Source organism: Elgaria multicarinata, chromosome 7, assembly GCF_023053635.1.
Source record: "Elgaria multicarinata webbii isolate HBS135686 ecotype San Diego chromosome 7, rElgMul1.1.pri, whole genome shotgun sequence".
In the NCBI taxonomy this organism is placed as follows: Eukaryota; Metazoa; Chordata; class Lepidosauria; order Squamata; family Anguidae; genus Elgaria; species Elgaria multicarinata.
In genome coordinates, this window is record NC_086177.1 from 55,390,955 (window position 1) to 55,414,774 (window position 23,820).

The following is a 23,820-nucleotide window of genomic DNA, read 5'->3' on the forward strand; positions in this document are numbered from 1 at the left end:
AGAAACAAAAAATAAAGATGGAAAAAGCATTTTAATTATTTCTTCCAACAGCTTCGATTTACATTCTTATATTTTTGCAGCTTGATGTATGTCAATACTAGAAATGAGATGAGACTAATATATGGGATAGGTGTAGTAAAGAACTTTGAAGACTGAAAGTGCTATGTAAAATGCAACAAAAAGAGAAATATTAAAAAGAGAAATACTATGACATGCATACCAAGATCCAAAGAAAAAGTTACCCGAGCTTGTCTTCATATCATTTGGTGGTCGCTCTGCTGGGTAAACTGCTAGTCTTGGCTTTTGTGGTGTAGCTTCCTTGCAATCTACACCCATGTATCCGGGGCAACACCTCCACTCCAATTCTGATACTGTCTTGTATGTTAATATATATTTAGGTCTGACACTTGTACGATACCTGCAATAAATTAAATGAAAAAGACAGCACTAAAATTATATAGTGACATTAATCTATTGTTTTGCTCTTTCAAACAAAAATGGCAACTAATATCTTATTCTGTAAGACTTCTAGAATAGGAAGCACATTAAAGTCAAGAAATATCAATGTAACTCTTTGTTTGACAAGAAGACTTCTCTATCCTTCCATTACGTAGGATGGAGAGAAATACACTGTCATGTGTGAAAAATCCAAGTACATATTTCACCACATGTTACTTACACATTAAGAAACTGGTCATCAAATAAAACACCTGTTTTCTTCATATATAATTTTAAACACACACACAAATGCACATAATGCAAACATTACTGTATAGAAGTGATTATTTTGGTAGTCAATCATGAATCAGCCCCCAATAAGTTAGCTATTGAAAAAATAGTTATATTTATTCAATGTTGAAAATATTGGAAGAGAAATGCAGTTAGGAGTAATTCAGACCAGAAGCACTCGGCTTCTTCCTACAGAAGTCTAAATGGTTCTTTACCCTGGATTTCAGTTAGAGAAGGACTTAATACAAGAAATACATTCTGCTGGGGCCACTACATAGCAGCAAGCAAGCAGAAAACAAGGTAACATCAAAAATGATTATTTTTAAAAAACAATGATCTTTATGTTGATCCTATAACATTAAATATATATAAAAATGTGGTTTTAATGAGAAAGGAACGAGCCAGTAAACTAAGGCTGCAATCCTATACAGATCTAGGAGTAAGCTCCACTGAAAACACTGAGACTTACTGCTAAATAGACATGTATATGTTTGCACTGTAAATTGCTTTAACATTTGTTTTTATTTTCAAACAATTATTTCAAATATTATAATGGTTATTTCTGCTGACTCTTCTTGTCATATATGAAAAAAACAACCTAGTGATTAAACACAGTTTAGTAAGCATATATCTCTACCACAACCTTAATTCTAACATCTTACATATGTGATTTAGTTATTGTTCCAGTCTACAACTAGAAAAAATATCAACGCTAATTCTTCTGCTACAATCTAACATATTTTCTCTACTTTGGGAATACCAATCTAGTAATCCCATAGGGTTAGAACAAGAAAAAAAGTTTATCTAAAATATGTAGACCAGACTTTCTAACAACTAATGAAATGGGACTTGTATAATGAAAGCTCGCCAACCACTAATCTGAGGTAAAGCGCTGTGGAACTTGAAAGCTCTGAATTAAGAACATAAGAAGAGCTACGCTGGATCAGACCAAGGGTCCATCTAATCCAGCACTCTGTTCACATAGTGGCCTACCAGCTGTTGGCTAGGGACCCACAAGCAGGACATGGTGCAACAACACCCTCACAGCCATGTTCCCTAGCAACTAGTGTATACAGGCTTACTGCCTCTGACTTACTGCCTCTGATACTGGAGGTTGCACTTAGCCACCAGGACTAGTAGCCAACCTCATCCTCCAGGAATTTATCCAACCCCCTTTTAAAGCCATCCAAATTGATGGCCATCACCACATGTAGTGATAGTGAATTCCATAGTTTAACTATGCACCGTGTGAAGAAGTACTTCCTTTTATCTGTCCTGAATCTCCCACCAATCAGCTTCATGGGATGACCCCGGGTTCTAGTATTATGAGAGAAGAAGAAAAAAATCTCCCTATCCACATTCTCCACACAATTGTGAAGAGTAGTTGTTCATATACATGGTATTATTTTACTAATCCTGTGAGTTTGTTTAATGGACCAACACTACTAATTTGAACTAATTAAATAGTTTGCCCCCTCCCTACTTCCTCATTAAATTTCCTGCAATAGTCCATGATAATTACTCAACTCCAAAGCAATAAATCAATGTTTCATTTCTGTCTTCCTTCATACATTACATGTAGACCCATTGTATGTGTGTGCTAAAACTGAAATGTGCCAAGTGGCTTCAAGCCACTTTGTGAGGTGGAGGATGCTTGAGAAACAGAGACTTCCCCAAAACCAATTTATGATCATCATGGGAGAGCTGAGGTATGAACCTGGGTGTCCTACATTCTTTCCTATCAGGCTAGTCACTGCACCGCTTGTAAATTTAATGGGTAATTGCCACTGGTATGAAACTTGTTAAAACCTAATATGTAAACTTCCCTTCTGTCTCAAACAAAACAAAACAAAACAAAACACCCTACTGAAAACTCCTTTTGTCGGAATAGCAAACCTTTGTTCCCTGGGAGTCTGAAGAATGCAGACAGAAAGGGAAGCAGAGGCCTCCCCCGGAGTTTGGTGGCAGAAATCTCTACAACTGTTGCTGACCAGCCCATGTTACATATAGGCCCCAGCAAAAATTTTGTGAACCGCCCAGGGAGCTTCAGCTATTGGGAGGTATAAAAATGCAATAAATAAATGGCACATTTGGGGGTTGAGGCCTCAAGGGAGGCCATGGATCTGAAGTGCCCTTGTTCACACACCCAAACAGGTCCTGAAATGATGCCATCCCTGAAGTTGGCATAATTCATTCCTTTCCATTGGCTTCAACAGGAGTGAACAGTTTTGTTTTGTTTGAAAAACTCTGGCAATGAAACCAGCAAAGAAAATTACCTAGTCACTGTGAGCCACCGGGATGTAGTGGTGGTGGTTCTGCTGTGGCACTTAGGGTGGCATTTTAATGAATTTCTACAGGTGTTAGACCTAATCTTTTACATGTATTTAATGTGGTTTGATCTCCGATATGTTTTTGAAATATTTTTACAGAATCATATATAACTTCCAACCGAATACAGTACTTCTATTGTAATAGCTGCTGAAACATCTGCAAAACCGTTACTATTAATCAAATATTTAAAAGGGTATTATTTATTTATTTATTTATTTAATTACATTTATATACCGCCCCCCAGCAGAAGCTCTCTGGGCGGTTTACAACAATTAAAAATAGTAAACATTAAAAATATACAAAAAAAATTAAAAACATAAAAACAGTATAAAAACAACAATAATGACACACAACGCAAGCCTATGCATGTTCACTCAGAAGTCCCACTGTGTTTTCACGCACAGGACTAAATTGTTAGTTGAAGGCTTGAAGTACATAAACAATTCTCGTAACGGAGTAGGAAAGTATGTGAAAATCTAACATCCTGGCCACCCGTGACTTTCCTGCTTCCTTGTCCTCTACCTATAATATAAAACTACTAATTACTGCTAAGCAATTTAGTTAGGATGTCTTTTTTAAAAACTCACCGCTGGAGTCAGTGGAACAAGACACATCAGATCTTTTAAGAGGTTTAAGGTGATTAGAGAGATATCCCAACCATAACAGTATTTAATTCCAAGTTTGACCTGGTACATCTGATTCACATGCACAAACCTGTCTCTTATGCACATTGCAGTATCTGGACTGAGGTAGTTGAGTCAAGCTTTGTTAAACAAAGCCTTTTGAAAGTCCTATATTGTAATAGTTCACAGTTGCTTTAAGTAAGTTCTATTCTGTTTAACTATACAGGTATCTTTTGAGAATTGGAAAATTGATGTCTTAATAGCATTCTGAACTTATTGACTTATTAATCTAAGCGCCTTGTTATCTATTGTGTACTTATGTTCCTATCAATGAGAAATAAATCACTCGAAATGTTAGACATGCTGACTGCATTCAGATGTCACGATAACCCACTAATAAGCTACTCAAAGTATTTTTAAACAGCCCATGATCCCCCACCACACGAGCAGGCTAATAAGCTACTGTGTGTAATTTGACTCAGCCCCCAACTCCCCCTCCTGCTGCAGTCCTCCTGCCCAAGCAGTGGCGCTGTTTCACCTCTGAAGCGCTGGACATTTGCAGGATCAGAACAAAACTTCATACACAGCCTCCCCCAGTCAGGAAGCCACCCAATCCACCATTGAACTCCTGCACATTTACTCCAGAGCAGCAAAAATACCAAGTGCTCTAAAAAGGGGGAGATGCCTAGAAAACCTTTGCAGGATCAGGATCAAATTTCACATAAGCCTCTCTTAGTCAAGAGGCATCCAATCCACTATCAAATCCTTGTGCATTTACTCCAAATGAGCAAAAATCCAGTGACCCCCAAAGGGTCTAGAAAACCTTGGAGGTTTACAGGATAAATAAATAAACCTCAGCCAGTCTCCTCTACTATGGAGGCACTCAATGCACTATGAAAGCCCAGCACCCCAACTCTGAAAGCAGCAAAAATCCCAGGTGCACCAAAAAGAGGGAGATGCCTATAAAACCTTAGGGTTTGCAGGATCAGGACTAAATCGCATACCCTGCCTCCTCTACACTGCTGGCTTAATGTGTCCCTAAGCAATAAGCCAGCAAAGAACAGAGTGGCAGCTGTTTTGATTGCTCTTGCCACACAGCTTTGTAGCCAGGCAAAATAAGCCATGGTGACCACCACATGACACAATATAACCACGATGGGTTAAATAACCCATTCTGTAGACCATGGTTTATCAAAGTGGGTTATTTTGGCCAAATAAGCTATCATGAGTTAAAGAAAACTCCCACCAAATGACACGTTAATCCCATCCGTGCTTAATAACCCATTACAGCTTAATTAACCCATCATGGGTTATCATGATGTCTGAACCCAGTCGCTGTGTGTGTTACATTTCCAAACCATCCATTATATTTTTCTAACATTGGTTTAGCAACTTCTAAATGTCAATAAAATCATTTGGACTGTTTAATGTGAGTTCTTAGTAAAAAAAAAGAAGAAGTGTCTTGTGTCCTGATAAAACAACAACATTTTCTGTTTATTTAAGGACTCAAATTCCTAACAGACTGATCATCTTCATTAGTTGTTCTGTCCCAATGGTCATAACAACTGTACATCAGGAATGAACTATAATGCAGCCAAGTAATAAATAAAGCTACTGATGCACATTAACAAGCAGTACTAGTGCATATAACTGTGTAACTCCTAATTTGGAAGCGAAAAGCCATTCCTGCCCTGTGTTCAACGCTCACTTTCATGAGTCATCTACAAGGTTTTGAGGTCTGATCTTTCTGAATCATTGTCTCAGAACAATGGATCGTAGCATCAGAACTATGCTATTGATCATGACTATACATTATGAAAAACTCATAAGTGTAGCGGTTTTTGCAATTCTTTCCATTCCAATTACACTGAAGTGGAATGGAGCATATTTAATACACAATGCTTTGCAGTGAATTCTAGTTGGTGGATGTAAGGGCATGTGTCAGTTGTTATGATCTACAGGCCTGGGATTACAATGCAGCACTTTGGGACATTTGCTGGAGCCTGGGTCTTCAAAGGATGCCCACCTGCCCCCTCTAGAACACCCTTCACATTGCCCTGCAAGATCCCAAGGATCTCAACATTCCTTGCTACATGGGGCTCAGAGACATTTGTAAGAAATGAAGATGGTGGAGGATTATAGGCTGGTGCTTTCTTCTTTAGCTCACCCCGCCGCCAAGAAAAAGGAGAAGAAAAAGGGATGCCTAAACTGGAGGCAGTGGCTAAAGAGAACAATGGGAGCTAGAGAGAGCAGAGGTAAGCCAGTAGAGTGGTGGTGGCGGTCAGGGAAACTAGCAGGAAGCTTGTGAAGTAGGGAGAGCAGCAGAAATCTAGCAAGGACTGGGAGCACCAGGGGGGATGAAACTGTTGGGGTTAGGAAGGGTTGTGTGCTTGTATCTCCGAATGGATAGAGGTTGCATGAGTGTGAAGAAGAGAGAAGGAGATTTGTTTTAAAGGATAGGCAAAAAAATTATTTTGTAGAACAGTTGAAAAAAAAAACACTTAGTACCACTCCCTTACTGTTGAATCCACAGCCATTAAAAATTCCCAAACCATGAAATCATTTGCTCCTCATGGGATTTATCTTGTTCACTGTTAATAGCTATGCAGAACAAGAAGCTAAACACACAAATAGTCAAATACTGCACCATTTAAGGTGTTCACATTTCCCAAGGTTGCTTCATAATTCCTATGTGGGGGTGGTGGTTTGGAATCAATAAATGATTGCCTTTGAAGTCCATTGGGGATTTCCACTGGTTTCCTAAATGTTAATTTGCTTCACAAACATCAATGAATTAATTAGTTCACAGAAGTGTTTGAAGTCTTAAGAACACCTGTATTTTCATTACTGGGGATGTGCATTAGATTCTGGAGCAGGTAAGTTTTACATTGAATGATTCAAGTTGCCTTTTTGAAACCAAGTACATATAGACAAATCACACAGAAATCTATAGGAAACTAAGGCCGTTTCTACACTTGCCTTTTTTCCAGGGATCGTCCTGGGATCATCCCTGTATGGAAATGACACACAGGGGATCCCGGGAGCAGGCAGGGATGATCCCTCCATTTTCCTGGGATAATCCTTAGGTGCAGAAAGGGCCTAAGTGTGCTTGAAGTGAGGTGTATGTTTCAAACCTAAAGAACTTGTTCTGCATGTATGATGCTAGCAGGTGAACCCATATCGTTTTACTTGATCTTCAGTCCCTTGCTTTTTTTGTTCATCGTCTGCTATAGCAATGGATACTATCAGAAAAATAAAAAACTACCATGGAAAAGTACCTCTGAGTTCTACAGAAACCAGGGGTTTCTAATGTTAGTCTAACTTAAGTCTCATTCATCTCAATGGGTGCTGACCCCTAACCCCAAGCATTGCATGCACCCTCCCCATACCAAAAATATTGTGCACATTTGGCAATTTGAGAAACTATCCTTCGCACCACCAGAAAATGGGTGCACTGCAAATGAAGGTGGTTGGTGGCTGCATACCAACACTTTTATCCTAAGAATATTTCTGAACCCCATGTGTGGCCCAGAGGCATTCATGGGAAATTATGATGGAGCAGCTAATGGTCCTCACTTTGCTTTGAAGCTATTGGAGCTGTTTTGGTCATAAACTCTTGCTTCCCAAGTTGAAGCAGGCTTTCCCCAAAAGACAACAGAACCCAATCTGCTCCAGAATCCAATGCATATCCCTAGTGATTACATATTCTACTCTTTGGTATAAAAAACTCAAACAGATTCTTGAGATTCCTACAGGAAGGACAGGAAAGTATCCTTCCTGTCTGCTTGCCAGTAGCCCTCAACCTTCCAAAATACATTCTCCTCCTCCTCCTCCTCCTCCTCCTCCTCCTCCTCTTCTTCTTCTTCTTCTCCTTCTTCTTCTTCTTTCCAGTTAATCAACAACAGGAACAGTAGGATGAAGCTCTTCTTCTCCTTTTCATGCCCTGTCCATTCCCCAAATAAGAATAGACTTCCCATTTACTGGATTAATCTTGTTCCCAAAGTACTTTTTCAAGGAACATAGTTTAGCACAATGAGAATGGGGAAGCCTGGCAAGTGACTCATGAATGTGCTACAGGAAGGAAGGAAGCTCTGGAATACACATTACACCAGAGACAGACAGCAAGACCCTTCAAAATGTCTATATAGATAAGCCCCAAGTTGCACTAAATGGCATTAAAGAAAAATAGTTTTAACATTTTAACAGGGTGGGTTTAAAATGCAAGTTTAAACTAAACTATTATTCTCAGAGAACAGCAGACATGGTAAGGTGACTTACAATTTCTTGTGACTCACTCACACCTATATGAAGAATTTCTATGTGGCTTTTTATTATTACAGTCTTTCCCTTGCTCTAAACAGATATACAAAAAGTAAAGGTTGTGCTTTTCTATTGTATTTTATATTATGGTTTTATACTGTTGTTTTATACTTTGAATTGTCTTAATTTTGTAAACCACCCAGAGAGCTTCAGCTATTGGGTGGTATAGAAATGCAAGAAAGAAAGAAAGAAAGAAAGAAAGAAAGAAAGAAAGAAAGAAAGAAACCTAATTCTACTGAGAATAAAAAGGGATTTTGTCAATTTACAGCTGAATTCCACACAAATATTTCCAACTATCTCAATACATTCTTTCCAACTCTGAGTGATTTTGGAGCCCTCTCATTCCAGAAAACAATGCTAAACTTATGGTATGCTTTCTTCCTTTTGATAACAATCCTAATTATATTTTGTCAAAAGGGATTATGCGTGCAAATAGTGCAGTCAGTTTTAAATAATGTTCAAGCTGCATGAACAGGTATGAACCACATACTTTGCTTGTGTTCCTAAGCTATCCATACAAACTGCCAAATATAACAGGGTGGAATATTTGCCTACTTCCCCTTCTCAGGGGAGGGGTATGCGATTAGCCTCTCAAGGAATTCCACAAGACAGTGATTCTTAAACTGTGATCCAGAGATCTCCACAGTTCCCTGGTAAAATTTTGAGTGATTCCTGCAACCATAACGATAAAAGATGAAAATCTTAAGAGCGTTTTTACAAGTTTCCACTATACACGGAAGAAGTAAGCAATACAATTTATCAACGGAGGCTGTTGCCTCCAATGTCAGTGTGGTGATGAATCTGCTCCAGGTTTCAGTCAGAACTCTAAAGAAGCTGTCCAAGGTGTGAGTTCTGACTGGTTCTGACTGAAACCCAGAGCAGATTCACCACCCCACTGATATTGGAGTCACAAGCCTCCACTGCAGTTTACATATTGGTAAGAAAATTAAAAGTGGAACTGAAAATAAGTTTGCCTCTACTACTGTGTACGGAAGGAAGCCAAGGGGGGAAACAAGCTCCAGAACAGTAAGCAGTTGATGAGCAAAATACATTTGAAACATCCTCCCATATTAAAAGGTCTCTAAGGCCTTAGCTAGACCTAAGATTTATTCCGGGATTATCCCAGGGTCATCCCTGTTCATGTAAATGACACACAGGATATCCCGGGAGCAGGCAGGGACAATCCTGGGATAAACCTTAGGTCTAGCTAAGGCCTAAGTTTCTCATGACCTCAATGTAAATTAGAAAAATAATGTTGCAATTCTTCTGAGAGAAGCAACTCACCAAGCTGTATTTTGTTTTTATGTCACTTTTTATCTATCCTTTGCATGTTTTGGTGTTGATTTTGCTGGTCTGCAACCGTAATAAATAACAATGAAATGAATTTGAAACATCCTTCAAACTTATGAGGATCATACCAACAGTATGTGGACATTCTGTAAAATACATAACAACCCTAACAAAAATGCAAGCAGATACACAAAATAATGAAGATTAAAAACCATTGCCACACAAGTCTAAAATTAAGGCAACATGATCAGTTGTGACAAAGGAGTGGATCACGCCCATGTGGACTTTCTATAACCAGCAATGTCTCCAAAGAAGAAAAGTCATGAAGAAGCCAAGTAGTGAACACCGCAGCCCTGAAAATAATACTGCATTTCATACTCTTCCCATGCCAATACTCTAGGAGTAGAGGGGGAAGATTTTACCAGAAGCTTGATAGGTTCCAAGCCATCTAGGTAAGAGCTTCACGCTCTGCAGCATTGAAAATATGGGATGTCTATCTGTTTTGAGGTGCACAACATTACTTTATGAAGTTAACCATTATGAAATATCATAACATATACAGTAACCCCTTTAACTATCACTTGGGCATTTATCCAGAAATGAATAAAAGAAGCAGCTTGTTTAAAACGCCATCCAGTATTATCAAAGCCCAAACATAGAAGTATGCACTCAATTTGTACTGAGAGGGAGTTTGTCTGGATTTTTGGAATTATTTAGCAAGTTATGAATGATTCATGAAATACGCAAATCCCTTTGCAAATCCAATAAAAGAGTGTATTGTTATGCAGTGTTTACAAACAGACATAGACAGTATTAGGTCAAAGAGACATGGCCAAAAGTTCATCACATTAAGCAATCTGAGATTATTCAAATAAGCAAGCCAAGCTACTGAAGTGTGTGTCTGAAATTGTTTATATTTGCTTTTTGCTTTTCATACACTGTCCCTCAACTACACACCCCATGCAGGCAGCAAGCTGGAGCCTACAAAAGATTTTTCTCTAGTCCTTGCCCCTCATCCAATAATTTTTACTCTTAATTTATTTCAACACATTTTAAACTACTTCAAAGTATTACCTGCAAATGATGCAATTTGTCAGGACAGATCTATTTAGGACAGATTCAGAAATCCATTCAGTATGCCCTAACCATTTTAGGTCTGAACATGCAAACTCATACAAAGAAATGATGCAAATGTGATACATCCTTGTTCAAATGCACTGCTAAACAGTGATTTAGCATTATGTGAATGAGCCTGGGTAGGCCTTGGGCTCACATGCTTCAGCCCTCCCTTCTCCTCCTCTGGCACAACCATGAGGAAACTGAAAGCATTTACTTCCATTTTTTAGTAACTACAATTTAGCATATTGTCAAAACCCTTCCAAACTATTGTTGTTCTTTACTGTGGTTTCCTGAAACAAATCAGCTTCAAGCCTTGATTTATGAAGCTGGCTTGTTTCACTTAACAATAGTTAAGACTAACCACAGTTTAGAGTTTGGTAGAATAAACAAAGTCAGCACTCACCATGGTGGGGCAAATGCTGAGACACATAGGCCCTGGGAGATCCACTGTGGCTGATGCTGGGCTAAGTTTTCTTTTTTAGTAGCCTAGGGCTGCAAAGAGAAGCACCAGGTCAGATGGCTGTAGCCATCAGTATCTTCATTATTCCCAAACCCTGTGGGCCTACTCCTGACACATATTATTTCAAGGATAAGACCCAGAGGTATTGCAAATGATGAACATGATAGTGGCAGCTGTGAAATACTTGGTGGTTGGCTCTATGCTGCTTTTAGGAGCACAGCCCATCCCCTCTGCTGCCTGTCACCACCACCTAATGCTTCCTCTTCCTGATATGCTATGGGGCTCCATCAGAAGGGCACTGGGGGAGGTTGCCAGACAGCACCTTGCTCAAGGCCCTCTCAAACCCTGATAATTGAAAACGGAAGTGAACGCTCCTGATCCCTTCTTCACATTCACAACAAAGGAGAAGTCTATACATGTAACACTAAACCAATGTTTATCAATACTTCTGAAGCAGACCACTGCTGAATTCTAACAATAAACCACCAGAAAGCAGTATTTTCCAGTATTCTCTACTGGTTTATGGGCACAGCTATGGTCAGCAATCTGACAATAGAGCCATGTCCACTGGATCTCTTTCCATTCTGGGTAGAGGGATCACAGCAGGACCTAGTCCTTAACTAGGAGCTCCTGCCGCATCCCCAGACTGAGGAAAAGAACTGTTCTTCCCTTCCCCAGGATCAGCTCCCAGACACTTTGCTAAGTTCCAAGAAGTCCAGCTATGCTCAAACAGGGATCCAAGGACTTCTTGGAATGACTATGACCTGATTCACATGCAACTCACACATTGGCAGGAATGGGCAGGGGCGAGCGCTGCCTCCAGCACACTCCTCACTTATGCCTTCAGTAAACAACCTACAAATGCCCCATTCACAGGTTGTGAGTATGATGTCTGAAATTGACCCTGTGGGTTGTTTAGGGGTTAAACAACCCAAAGTTAACCTAGCAACAAATGGTAGCCCCTGCTCACCCTCATCAATTTGTGGGTTAAATTGGGTTGTTGTTTACATGAGAAATGGGCCACTGGAAAAATATTCAATTATGACAATAATTTTGACCCTGTACATGTTTACTCATATGTTCCACCGAAAACAATAGAAGTTATTCTTAAGAAAGTTTGCATCGCATTGCGGCCAAGGCGGAATAAAAAGAAAAACTAGAAAAGCATGATTTTCGTTAGTCTATATATTGGTGCTTCGAGACAGAGAGTTCTTAGTCCTAGCAGTCAGAAAGCATTGTTCAGCTTTTCTACTTTTTTTTCCCTGAACAGATTTTCTGCATTAAGGAAAAAGATGGAAGAAACAGTAAGGAAACATGGGAGGCTAGAAAGACAACGCAGCCTGGAGCCTCCCCCCTGAACTTGTATGAATGAGGGCATATTACTGCACTTCTACTGTTCGTATTTTAGCCATTTACTCTGGTATAAGTTTAGTCCAATTACTTTTCATTGAAGAAAAAGTTAACTGTCCTCCATTCTTACCCTAGAATGTTTTAATTAGCATACACATATTTTTGACATATGAATTACATATATTTGTCTCTATTTCAGTGTGCTTCACCTTGTCACTAACCATCCTGCCTGTATTTTTTATTCTTATGTCTTTATTTACTGCACTGTGGCTGTTTAGAATTGTATTTCTTTATAGAAACAGTATACTTATACAATAATAATTGTCTTGAGAATACTATTTTGACAAAACTACCAAGCTGTTGTTGTTTTTAAGGGCAGTTGTCATTTAAGGTCTCCTTCTTATTTCTTTTTTAGAACACCATCATGAGACAAAATCCAGTAGGAACTATTCCTATATAAATATTATTGAAATGAATATTATCCCCCCTTTATAAGTCTAGAATCTTTTTAGTAGGGGCAAAGGCTGGTCCAAAACAAGGTATATGGGCTTCAAAAGATTATTTTAATAGTTGGGTAGACTTTAAGATTAAGTGAGAAATATAAGAGCCACGCTAGATCAGACCAAGGGTCCATCTAGTCCAGCATTCTGTTCATACAGTGACCAACTAGTTGTCAACCAAGGAGTGACAAGCAGGACATGGTGCAACAGCACCCTCCCATGCTTCGCAACAACTAGGGTATACAGGTTCTGATGACTGGAAATATCAAGACATTGTCATGCAGATCAGACTATTAATATCTTAGAACACAGATTCCATGACATGTGTCGTTCATGATCAGCCTTCCATAAGCCTAGAAGGCTGATCATTAACCAACTAGGCTTTCTGGTCTCCTCTTAGAAACCCAAGAACCACAATTCGCACAGAGAAATACTTTTCATCTTTGATGGCTGATCTGTCGATCAAAATGTTCTTTGGAATAACACACTGGCCTCTCAGTAGCAGTATTGCTCTCTAGCTCTCCACTTACTGGAACAGACTTTTTTTAAGTCAAAGGGTAGAAAACTAGAGCTTCAGTCTTAACAGGCTACACTGCAATTATGCAATCATGACATCTTTTTTTCCTCCTTTGCAACATTGTTGGTGTCTGCCCTATAATTGTGGAATTCCCTTCCTCAGAAACTCCATCAAAGCCAGAAACTGAATATCTTTTGAAAGAAAGGTAACACCCCTTATTTTAGGTTAGTTTTTAGAGACTGGGATAAACCTTTGGGAATGTCTATTTTTAACACCTGCTATCTTTTTACTAGCTTACAATATACACTAAGCTGGCTTAAGGTCACTATCACACTGGGGATAGTGTGAATTCTATCCCAAAGAGAGGGAGGGGAAGACTGGTTCAGCCAGACAGCCATTCTAATTCTCCATATATCACTTAGTGGAGGTTGTTTGTTTGTTTTACTTCACTATGGGTTGGATCCAGACTTAGGGTTCCATCACACATGGGAAAGCACGCTCCCAACCATCGCTTCTCTGTTCCTGGTTTCAGGAAGTTACTCAGTTGCTCAGTTACTTCCTGTTTCAAAACAGGAAGTAAACAACGAGCACGAGGCCCATTCAGTCAGGCGTTCTAATCATGCTGTTTCTCCTGCACACATTAGGAGAGAGCAGCAACTTCCAGTTTTAGAAATATTTCAGACTTTCTGCGTTTTTTCTTGTAGCGCAAGGAAGGCCAGAACAGGCACGGGAGGCAGATGACGTCGTGTGAGGGACCTGTGAAAAATCCGTGAGTGCCCAGTAATGAGCGTGCAATAAAACACTCATCGGATGGAGCCCTTAGTCATGCTTAGAATTGGAATCAATGAGATTTAAACTTAGACACTAATTAGTGACTAGCTTAAGCCCCACTGATTTCAATCGGTCTACTCTAAGCATGAATCTATATAGGGATCCAACCCTAAATGTATATGGCCATCCAATAATATATTCTCTGGGCCAAGTCAATGAAAATTAAAAGAATAAAATGCAACATTAAAATGCAAGATCAAAACAGGAGAAAGCAGCATAAAGACTGATGTTTCCAAAAGAACAAGTGGGCAACAACTTGGAGCCCTCTAAATGTTTTGGCCACAACTTCCAACAGAGCTATCAAACATAGCCAATGATAAAGGAAGATGGGAGTTATACGCCAAAATGTTTGGAGGGCCACAGGTTGCCTATCACTATGGTAGAGGAAAAAATAAGCAAGATATTCAATAAAACACAAATTATAAATTGAGATTCCCAGATCATAAAAAATATGAGTTATTAAAAAGGCATGGGTGCATAGAAAGGTCTTCACTTGGCACTGAAAAGACCATAAAGAGGGTGCCTGATGAGCCTCTCTGGGAAGGCTATTGCACAGCCAGCATGCCACCATAGGGAAGGAAGGATACCATCCTACTAGCCATCCACCTCACTTCATTTGGCCAGAGTATTTGAATAGGACCTCTGAAGAGGATCTTAAGGACTGGATAGGCACAGACAGGATGACAGTTGTACTTCTCAGAAGGCAGGCCTAGTATCACCATAGAGATAGCAGCACAAAGTGAAGTCTGGTGTTGTTCCCACCACTTACTTATCATGAAGACACTCTGCCCAGAACATCCTGCCCATGATACAAATTTACAGTGGAATCATATATTGTATATTCCAACTTGCATGTAAGCCCCACTGTGTATACTCCCAGGTAAGTGTGCACAGGATTTCAATCTCTCCTCACCAGTCAACCCAGTTCAATCTTATCTATTCATACATATGAAAACTAGTTTAAAGTGGTCAGTTAAGATTTTATTAAAAGAATCAGCAGAGGAACATAATACAGAGTGTAGCTCACCCCAGTTCCTCTTATTTAGCTGCTGTAGCCCACGTTTAGTTTAATCTGAGCTATTTTCTATTTATTTCTTTGGCAAAGGCAGGCTACTTTTTTTTGGCAAAAAAGGAAATATGTTGCAAAAATCAAAATGCACAACACAAAACTTTGATTAAACAGACTTATAGAGAGTAAGCCCCATTGAGTTAAGTTCTTAACAGACTTATAGGCAGTAAGCCCCTGTAGAGGATTGCACTACGTAGTCAACTTCTATAGTAAATTCCTATCAAAGCTTAAGCCATAGTTAAGGCGGTGGCAATTTCACATGACTCTTAAAAAGTAATAAATGTACATTTGAAAAATACTGTAATAGACCTTCCAGATGCAGTCATACTTTGGCAAAGCTGATACAAGGTACTTCACTTCCATTTGACAATAAGACCAATGTTTCCATTCTTAACATTTCTTCCAGGATAGTTTCACAGAAGCCAATAAACTATTCCTTCCCTTTTAGGAATTAAATTAGCTAGACCAGAAGCTTGAGAGTAAGGATTCCAGACTGCCAGGTGGTAGAAGAAGGCCTATCCACAGCAGAAGCAATTGTGGGAAAAGTACTTCAGCAGCGTATAATTAAACATGGCAGGCTGGGGGCTTACTTGTTCTTTGTGAATATAGATTGCAAGCACAGAAAGATCAGATTCCACTGATCTTAGAAGCAGAGAAAAAGAAACAAAGGAAACCGGGGCAGTGATGCAGAGCCCTTCTCGAAATAATATATAATATAGAACTTTCTTAACTATTTCTTTCCAGCTCTGAGGCCATAGCCAGGTACTGACATCCCCACATATGGTAGGATTCCTAACCACATGTTTGCCCCTGATGTGAAAAGCAGAGAGTGGGAGGAGACATTTACCAAGGAGAAGTGGAGTGTGGGAGAAGTTGCTTAACCCTTCCCCCATTATTTTTCCCCTCTGTTACCCAGACAGTTTCTCTTACTTGTTTGGCAGGGCTGGCATAAGACCTCCCATTGCCTGAGGTAGGAGGATGCATCGCTACCCTCTCTTCTCCCCATCCTCTGCTGTGATGATGGTGTTGGTGGCAGCAGCAACCACTGCTACTCCCTTTCCCAACCCTAGTAGCAGCAGCAGCAACATGTCACTAGCCTCTCCCTCAGTGGCTTGCTTCTTCAGAGCAAGATGTGGGTGGGCAAGTGACTCTGGAGACAACCCGTCCTGCAGCAGCACAGGCAATCTCTAGGGCTCCCTCCTCACCAATGATTTGCTCTGAAGAAGGAGTTTCAGAGTGATGCATCTGAGTTGAGCATGTTCTCTGAAGAACAATGCTGAGTTGCTGGCAAGGCTTCCCAGAACATCTACCCACCTGATGTCATGATCTGAGGAGTCCTCAAAGCAAGGATTCCTCAGGCTGAGGCATCAGCCTGCCACTCTATTGAGCTGCCACAACCCTTCTCTTGCTGCAGCATTTTCCGCAGCCAGGCGTAAGCCAGCATGACTCTCTGGACCCACCCTATGCCTCGCTCAGAGAGAGGCATAGGGTGGGTGCTGACAGCCACTCCAGAGAACCATCCTGGCTGTTTTCCTGCTGCAGCAGCTGTGGCAATGGGACACACAGCATTTCTGGTGGCAGTGGGGCGCTTCAATCCACTGCCCTTTGGTATCCACTGTATGAGGAAGGGGATTCATCCTGCCATATGGGAGGGCTGGCTCTTCTGTTTGGGAAGCATGTCTCAGAATCCCTAGCTAGAGGAAAAGTAGTTCTTAGAATGAAAGCAGAAGGCAGCGGATAGTGCAGGGGACAGGGGAGTTCCAAGTCAGCAGCACATCTAAGGTTAGGAATCCTGTATTTGTCAACAAGTTTCTAGTGCTGCTGACAGTTCATACTTGGCAATTTCTGAAACTCAAAGTATTACAGTAGTAGTGGTTAGAGTAGATTATGGAGGAAACTAGGTCAGTACTCCTAGCTATTGGAACAGGGTTAGGGCTCCCAGTTGGTAGCCAAGGGCACCTAAATTGCTAGACATGCTCTGACGGTGGAAGTAAAGTATTTGTCTAGACCCTCAAACTGCTCCCCAGTTTGAGAGGGATGTGATGAAATGCATTTTGCTGGACTTGGTAACATTTCTCAAGGAAAGCTTGCTGGCAGAGGTGCCCCCATTTGAACGACCATTTCAATGGCTATATAACCTGTTCAATAAAATTATTTCCCCTATTTATATTCCAAGTCTTTTGTCCATTTGGATCACAGGGCAACACACATTGCAAACATGTTGGCTCAAAATTACTGGTAAGCTTTGGCTTCCTCCCAGTCATTTCAAAGAAGAGGACCGGCATTGATTTACAGCAAAATTTATGACTACTCTGCATGACTAGAGCCTGCAGGTGAATATAGGCTAAGGAATGTAATTGTCTTCAACAGCAGGTGTTCACAAAGCTTGCACAACAATCCAGGTACTAATTGCTCTAACTTTGATTAAAGTTTTATAAAAAAAATACTTAACGAACGCCAGCCCCAAAGTAGTTATGCAAGGATAATGTTATGGCCATTTCCTTCTTTTGTCTGAATAATGTACAGTAACTTGTTGCATGATCTGTTGACAGAAGAGTCAACATGGCTCTAATTAGTTTCAGCTGCCTTATGTTTGCAATAAAATGAGCAAGCTTTGTTCAGCTTAGGTAGTGGCTTAGAAATCAGATGTTAGAAAATAATGCACATCCTCATGAAGTAACCACATGGTAAAGATTTTAAACATGAATAATTCCACAGTCTGGCTAGGTTGTGTGATAAAACTTAGGATTTTCCTGCCTACATATGGGAATGCCTCATTACTGGAAAGATGACCAAATGCTTCCCCACCCACCCACCCTTCCTGACTTCCTCTGTTACTTACGTTGGAGTGTGTGGGCAGGGTATCTGGTTCCAGGCACATTTGTACTGAACTTGAACAAAACTCTCAGTGCCATCCAGCACAGAGCAGGTCACATTCTTGTTCACTATGTAGGCACACCAATTTCTGCAGGGTAGAAGAGAGAGAGACAAGAATAGATATATTGTTAAAGCAGGAAACAATGCAGATTATTAAGTGATTTGTCTGGGTCAAACATGCAATATCGAATGTTGCATTCAGGATGGGGTCAAGGCAGGTTTGCAATTATCTGGGTTCCCCCACCCAGTAGCCGAATACATGAAGGTGAAGCATGGTCACATCTAAAAAATGTACAAATAGCCAGGAGATATAGGGAATATACTGTCTTGAATGCTACTGTGGAGCTGAAGCATTATAAAACACTGCCTTGCTTGATCTACAAAGGTAACACCACATTCCTATACACATCTATTTAAAAGTAAGCACCAGTTCAGGTAAGCGGGTATAGGATTTGCAGCCTAAGATACACATTCTCACCAAATGCAACCAGTGTCCACAGAATAGAGCTTGAAATTGGGAGGCAAAGGCTCCTCACTCCAAACTGTACACACCCACACTGAGTAGTTGAGGTTGTTGTATCATGTGTTGATTGTTGAACCATGGGTTAGCGTGTTGTCTTAACCCAGAACATTTCCCACAGGGTGATTTGTTAACCATGCAGTGTGGCTTGTTAACCACCCTGAACAACCCAGCAACAAACCATGGGTCCTCAAGGTGGCTTGTTTGAGAAAAATAAGCTACACTACATTAACCTCCACTCAACTACTGATCAGGGGTTAGCATGTTGTGTGAACAACCCCAATGAGTGCGCTTGAACCTAGGGTGATATAATATAAACAAAAGCAAGTTCTTTAAATGAACATACACCTAGCCACCACACAGTTTCTTTTGAAGTAATTACGAGGACAAATAATGCCTGACCTTAGGATAGAATACAAAAGTGGTGCAACTTAACATTGAACTGAAGCCACATGATACTGAATCTGGAATGGATTGTGGTTAAGAAATCAATTTGAATTGGAAAGCAGAGAGTGCTGTGAGTTGTGTGGGCTAACAAGGAGCACAGAGCAATTAAACAAAGCCTGAATGGAAAGGGAGAGATGCAAACTTTTTTTTTTTAGAAACAAGTTCATAAAGCAATGTAGCTGCCTTAGATAAACTTCAAGAGATTGAATTTCTAGACGGCACATTGATTTGTCCTCATCTTACCCGTGCTAACTGAACTCTATTCTTCTTTATAAATTAGCTCAGTATTGAGTTCTGGGTGGGGTCATATTTAAGAAAATTCTGACTTGTGTTTGAGAGCAACAAGAAACAATATGAGGATTTTAAAGTGATGTCTATCTTCTTTTTTAAATATACCTTTATTGTTTTTCAAATTTAACAATACATTAAATAAGTTAACAATGTGAGATATCAATAAGAACATTCATATATCTTGATCTTGAAACATGCAACTCACTTGCTTGCCTGATCTCTTATTAATATCTGGCTATGCTCCATTAACCTAATAAATCTTTCCATAAAAGACAATGTGATTGTGATGATTGTTTTAGCTCTTTGTGCTTTGTCATGAAGTTCATAAAATCCCACTAAGTTGTGTTGAAGTTATCCCCTTCTTACACATTTCTGTATGCCCTCCATGTATTGGTTAACATTTCCATTAGAGCTATCTTATTTTTTTCGACCATCAAGCGCCAAAAACTGGTACCACAGCTTTGTGTAAAGCAAAGATGGGGAATGTGTGGCCCTCTAGGTGTGGTTAGGACTAATGGGAGCTGCAGTCCAATAACGTCACACCACTGGTATAAAGGGTAAATTGTTGATGAGGGTTTTTTATTTCTTAAATTGTGGATGATGTCTGTAATAGAACCAGCAAGAATCAATAACTGGACCTATAGCTTTGCTTCTTGTTGTTGTTGTTGTTGTTGTATTTTGTAAATAGTGAACACCGGGTCAACAAAGAAGGCTGTGAGTGGAAATAAGGTAGTCTAGATGGGGAAATACTGGGAATTAAGATATCAAAGTGTTCAAATGGGGGGAAATGCCTTAAACTGATAACCATGAATCATCATCTTGTATGTTTTTCCATTTCTGTTCATCTGTCCATTTATCATAGAATCAAAGAGTTGGAAGGGACCATTTAGGTCAGCAAGTCCAACTCCTTGCTCAGTGCAGGAATCCAGCTTAAAGCATCCTTTTATTTATTTATTTATTTATTTATTTATTACATTTCTATACCGCCCAATAGCCGGAGCTCTGGGCGGTTCCTTGACTGTGCGGCCTTCGATTGAAAACCTCCAGTGATGGAAAAACCACCTCCTCCTCAGACAGTTGGTTCTATTATCTGATTGCTCTGGTGGCTTGGAGGTTTTTCCTGATGTTCAACTGAAATCTGCCTTCCTGTACCTTAAGCCCATTATTTCAAGTCCTACAGTCTTGAATAATAGAAAACAGGCTAGGGCCATCTTCTATGGGACAACTTTTTAGGAAGTTGAAAAGTGCTATCGTATCTCCCCTCCCCTTTCTCTCTTCAGGGCAACAGATACCCAGTTCCTCCAAACTTTCCTTAGTTTCTAGTCCCCTGTTCATCTGTATTGCTGTTTTCTGAACTCATACCAATTTATCTAAATCTTTCTTTGCCAGGAAGAGCTATAGGGCTTTCTAGAATTTGTCTAGGGACCAGACTACCTTATGAAGTGGAGCATTAAGGCTGCTGAGCCTGGGGATCATTTATTAACAGAGTTAGGAATGAACAGTTGACATTTCCTCAATAGCAGTAATGGTTAGGAGGTATTCCTCGTCCCCACCACAACCACCACCATGAGCAATGTTCCTGCAGAGTAAGGACTGGGTCCAGTTACTCTTGCAGGAACATCTGAATTTGAGTTGACAGTATGAATGTATTTCTTTATTATTACATTTATATCCTGCCTTTTTTCCTTCAAGGAACCTAAGGCAGCTTAGGCAGCTTACATGACTCTCCTCTCCTTTTTATCTTCACAACAACCCTGTGAGGCAGGTTAGACTGAGAGTCAGTGACTGGCTCAAAGTCACTCACTAAGCTTCATGGCTGAGTTGGAGCTAGAATCCAGATCTCCTGAGTTCCCGTCCAACACTCTAACCACTGAAAGCTGTATGTGTGTGCAGATGTAGCCAATCAACAGCCAGAAACCTGCACAGTTGATTCCAGCTACCCTCTTTGTTCACCAACACCAGCAAGGGCGTTGGATTCCCATTCAGTCACTGCTCAACAAGTGGTCTCCCATTAGCCCACCACTTCACCAGCCAACACATGGGGAACATGGGTGGGAGGGTGCTGTTGCACCATGTCCTGCTTGTTGGTCCCTGGCCGATGGCTGGTTGGCCACTGTGTGAACAGAGTGCTGGACTAGAGTGCTGTGGCACCCTGGCTGTGGAATGAGCTCCCCAGAGAGGTCCGCCTGGTGCCTACACTGTACTCTTTTCGTCGCCAGCTGAAGACCTTTTTATTCTCTCAGTATTTTAACACTTAATTTTAACTTAAATTTAAATTTTACTGTTCTAACTCTGTATTTTAATCTTATATCAATTTTGCTGCATGGTTTTATCCTGGTTGTGCTTTTTATACTGTATTTTGTATTTGTATTTTTAACCTGTTGGTTGTTTTATTGTGGTTTTAATTTTTGTGAACCGCCCAGAGAGCTTCAGCTATTGGGCGGTATAAAAATGTAATAAATAAATAATAATAAATAAAACAGATGGACCTTTGGTCTGATGCAGCATGGCACTTCTTATGTTCTTATGACTCTTCAAAGAACAACTGCAACACTGAGCCTGTTTGTACATCACAACACCCCACCATAGGTAAATTTACCCATGGAGGCCATTGCGTCATGTCAGGCACCCGTGGGCGCCATTTTTGCATGGCTTGTTTTAGGGTTATTTGGAGGTTGTCTAACCCTCAAACAAACCCTGCCGACTGGGTTCATATGGGTTCACAGCAAGCCAGGCACCTGCAGGAGCCCAGTACATTGCAATAGCCTTTGTGGGTATATTACACCATAGTGGGCTGTCGTGTCATATGAACCAGGTCATTAAGCGATGGGCTGCATATTGTCAACTATCACAATGCTGCCCAGGGACTGCAGAATGCAAAAGAAGAAAATGCTAGATATCAGCCGGAGGGATAAGAGCCACTGGGAGGTGGCCTCTTCTGCCTTCCAAGAATATCACACTAAAGGGAAAACTAGCATATCCCCGTGTTGCATTCTTTCTTTAATTCTTTCTGGCAGGGAAAGAGGAAACATCAGCTCCCACTACCAGATGACCTGGGACAGAAGTGAAGTGCATTTTTGCTGTAGTCTAGTCACATCAGTCAGAGACTCAGAGGACTAGAGGCTGCTGGGTTGTCTGGGGGGGGGGGGGGGGGGGGTCCGGTCCGGTTTTAATGTTTTACTATATTTTCATTTGATTGCGGTTTAATGTTTTGAACTTTTTGTAAACTGCCTTGGTGGATCCCAGAAAGGTGTTATAGAAATAAAATAAATAAATGTATTTTTCAAAATAATCGCAGATCTCTTGTAAACCACCTTGGGGATCAGTCCACAGAAGGCAGGATATAAATATTCAAAGGAAATAATAACTAAATCACAGTAAACACTGCAGAAGGATACCACCTCAAATACTATCAAACACAATACTTTCCTCCTTCATACCATTCAATTCAGTTGACATTCAGCTGGGAGCCGCCGAACGATGGCACGTGGAATGATACTCCTGCACGTGTGAACTCGACTCAAATTCTTTCAGAACCTGACAAGTCCCTAAAAACGTCCTTCCCAGTCAAGAAGGTGCAACTGCCCCCCCCCCCCCGGCTAGTAATGAGATTCCCTGGACGCGCCAGACCACCAATTTCCTCCTCCCCCCCCCCGCCCCCCAATGCAGCCATTTCAACTTGCTCCGACTTGCAGGCAGGCGGCTGTTATCGGGATCCTTCCTCCCCGGGGCGCTCGCTGGGTTTCAGCCTGATCACGACTCCACAGCTGTCAAGGCGACCGAGAAGAGTCGGGGCTAAACGCCTCACCCAGCCCTACCACTCCTGCCTGAGTCGGGTTTTGATTTCAAGTTCATATTGCATTATTATATTTTAAGAGGTTTTTTTTAAAAAAAAAAATCCCACAAAACTTATTGCTCACGTTCAGTATAAAAATGTTTCATACGAATAAATAACTCTCCCGAGGCCCGGAGCGGGGTTGTGTGGGAGCCTCGGTGTGGGGAGCGGGCGGGCGCGCGGCGGCACTTACTTGCTTCTGACCCCGGGCCGGGTGGAGCGCAGCTGCGGGGTCCCCTGGCTGAGGCAGCCGCCGAGACCCAGGAGGAGCAGGAAAGTCCAGCGGAGGGGCCGCGGGCACAGCGCCATGCCCGCCGGAGCTGGCGCGCCACTGGCTCCCTTGGCTCACGAGGAACCCGACGAGGCGCGAAGAGCCACGCCGGAGCTGAGCCGCCTTGCTAGCTGCCGCCGCCTCTGCTCTTCCCTACTCGCTCTCTTTCCCCTTCTTCTTATTCCCGCTTCCCTCAGTTTCCCTCAGTCGTCTTATTGCGCCCGTCTTTCGCTTCCCCGCAGGCTCTTCTCTTTCTCCCCTTCGCTGCAGTTCTCTCCTAACCTCTTTCACTGACGCAACAATTCTCGACACCCCCCTCCCCTTTTCCCCGCGACTCTTCTTCCAAAGTTTCCGCCCTCCTGTTCACACACCCCTGACTCGCTGCCGCCGCCGCCGCCACCACTCCCCCCGACCCGCTTCGCCGGCCAAACAGCGCGCAG

The 23,820-nt window shown here is 41.3% G+C and overlaps 1 protein-coding gene across 1 annotated transcript in view; it reads right to left on the reverse strand.

The window, feature by feature from the left end:
- Window positions 1-23,418, reverse strand: part of EMILIN2 (elastin microfibril interfacer 2) — a 40,191-nt gene extending 16,773 nt beyond the window's left edge. The window contains exons 1-3 of the mRNA XM_063130598.1: window positions 23,303-23,418; window positions 17,982-18,104; window positions 243-418 (exon numbers count right to left, since the gene is read on the reverse strand). Of these exons, the coding sequence (XP_062986668.1) occupies window positions 243-418; window positions 17,982-18,104; window positions 23,303-23,418 (415 nt within the window). The remainder of the gene's footprint in view (window positions 1-242; window positions 419-17,981; window positions 18,105-23,302) is intronic.
- Between the last annotated feature and the right edge of the window lie 402 nt (window positions 23,419-23,820).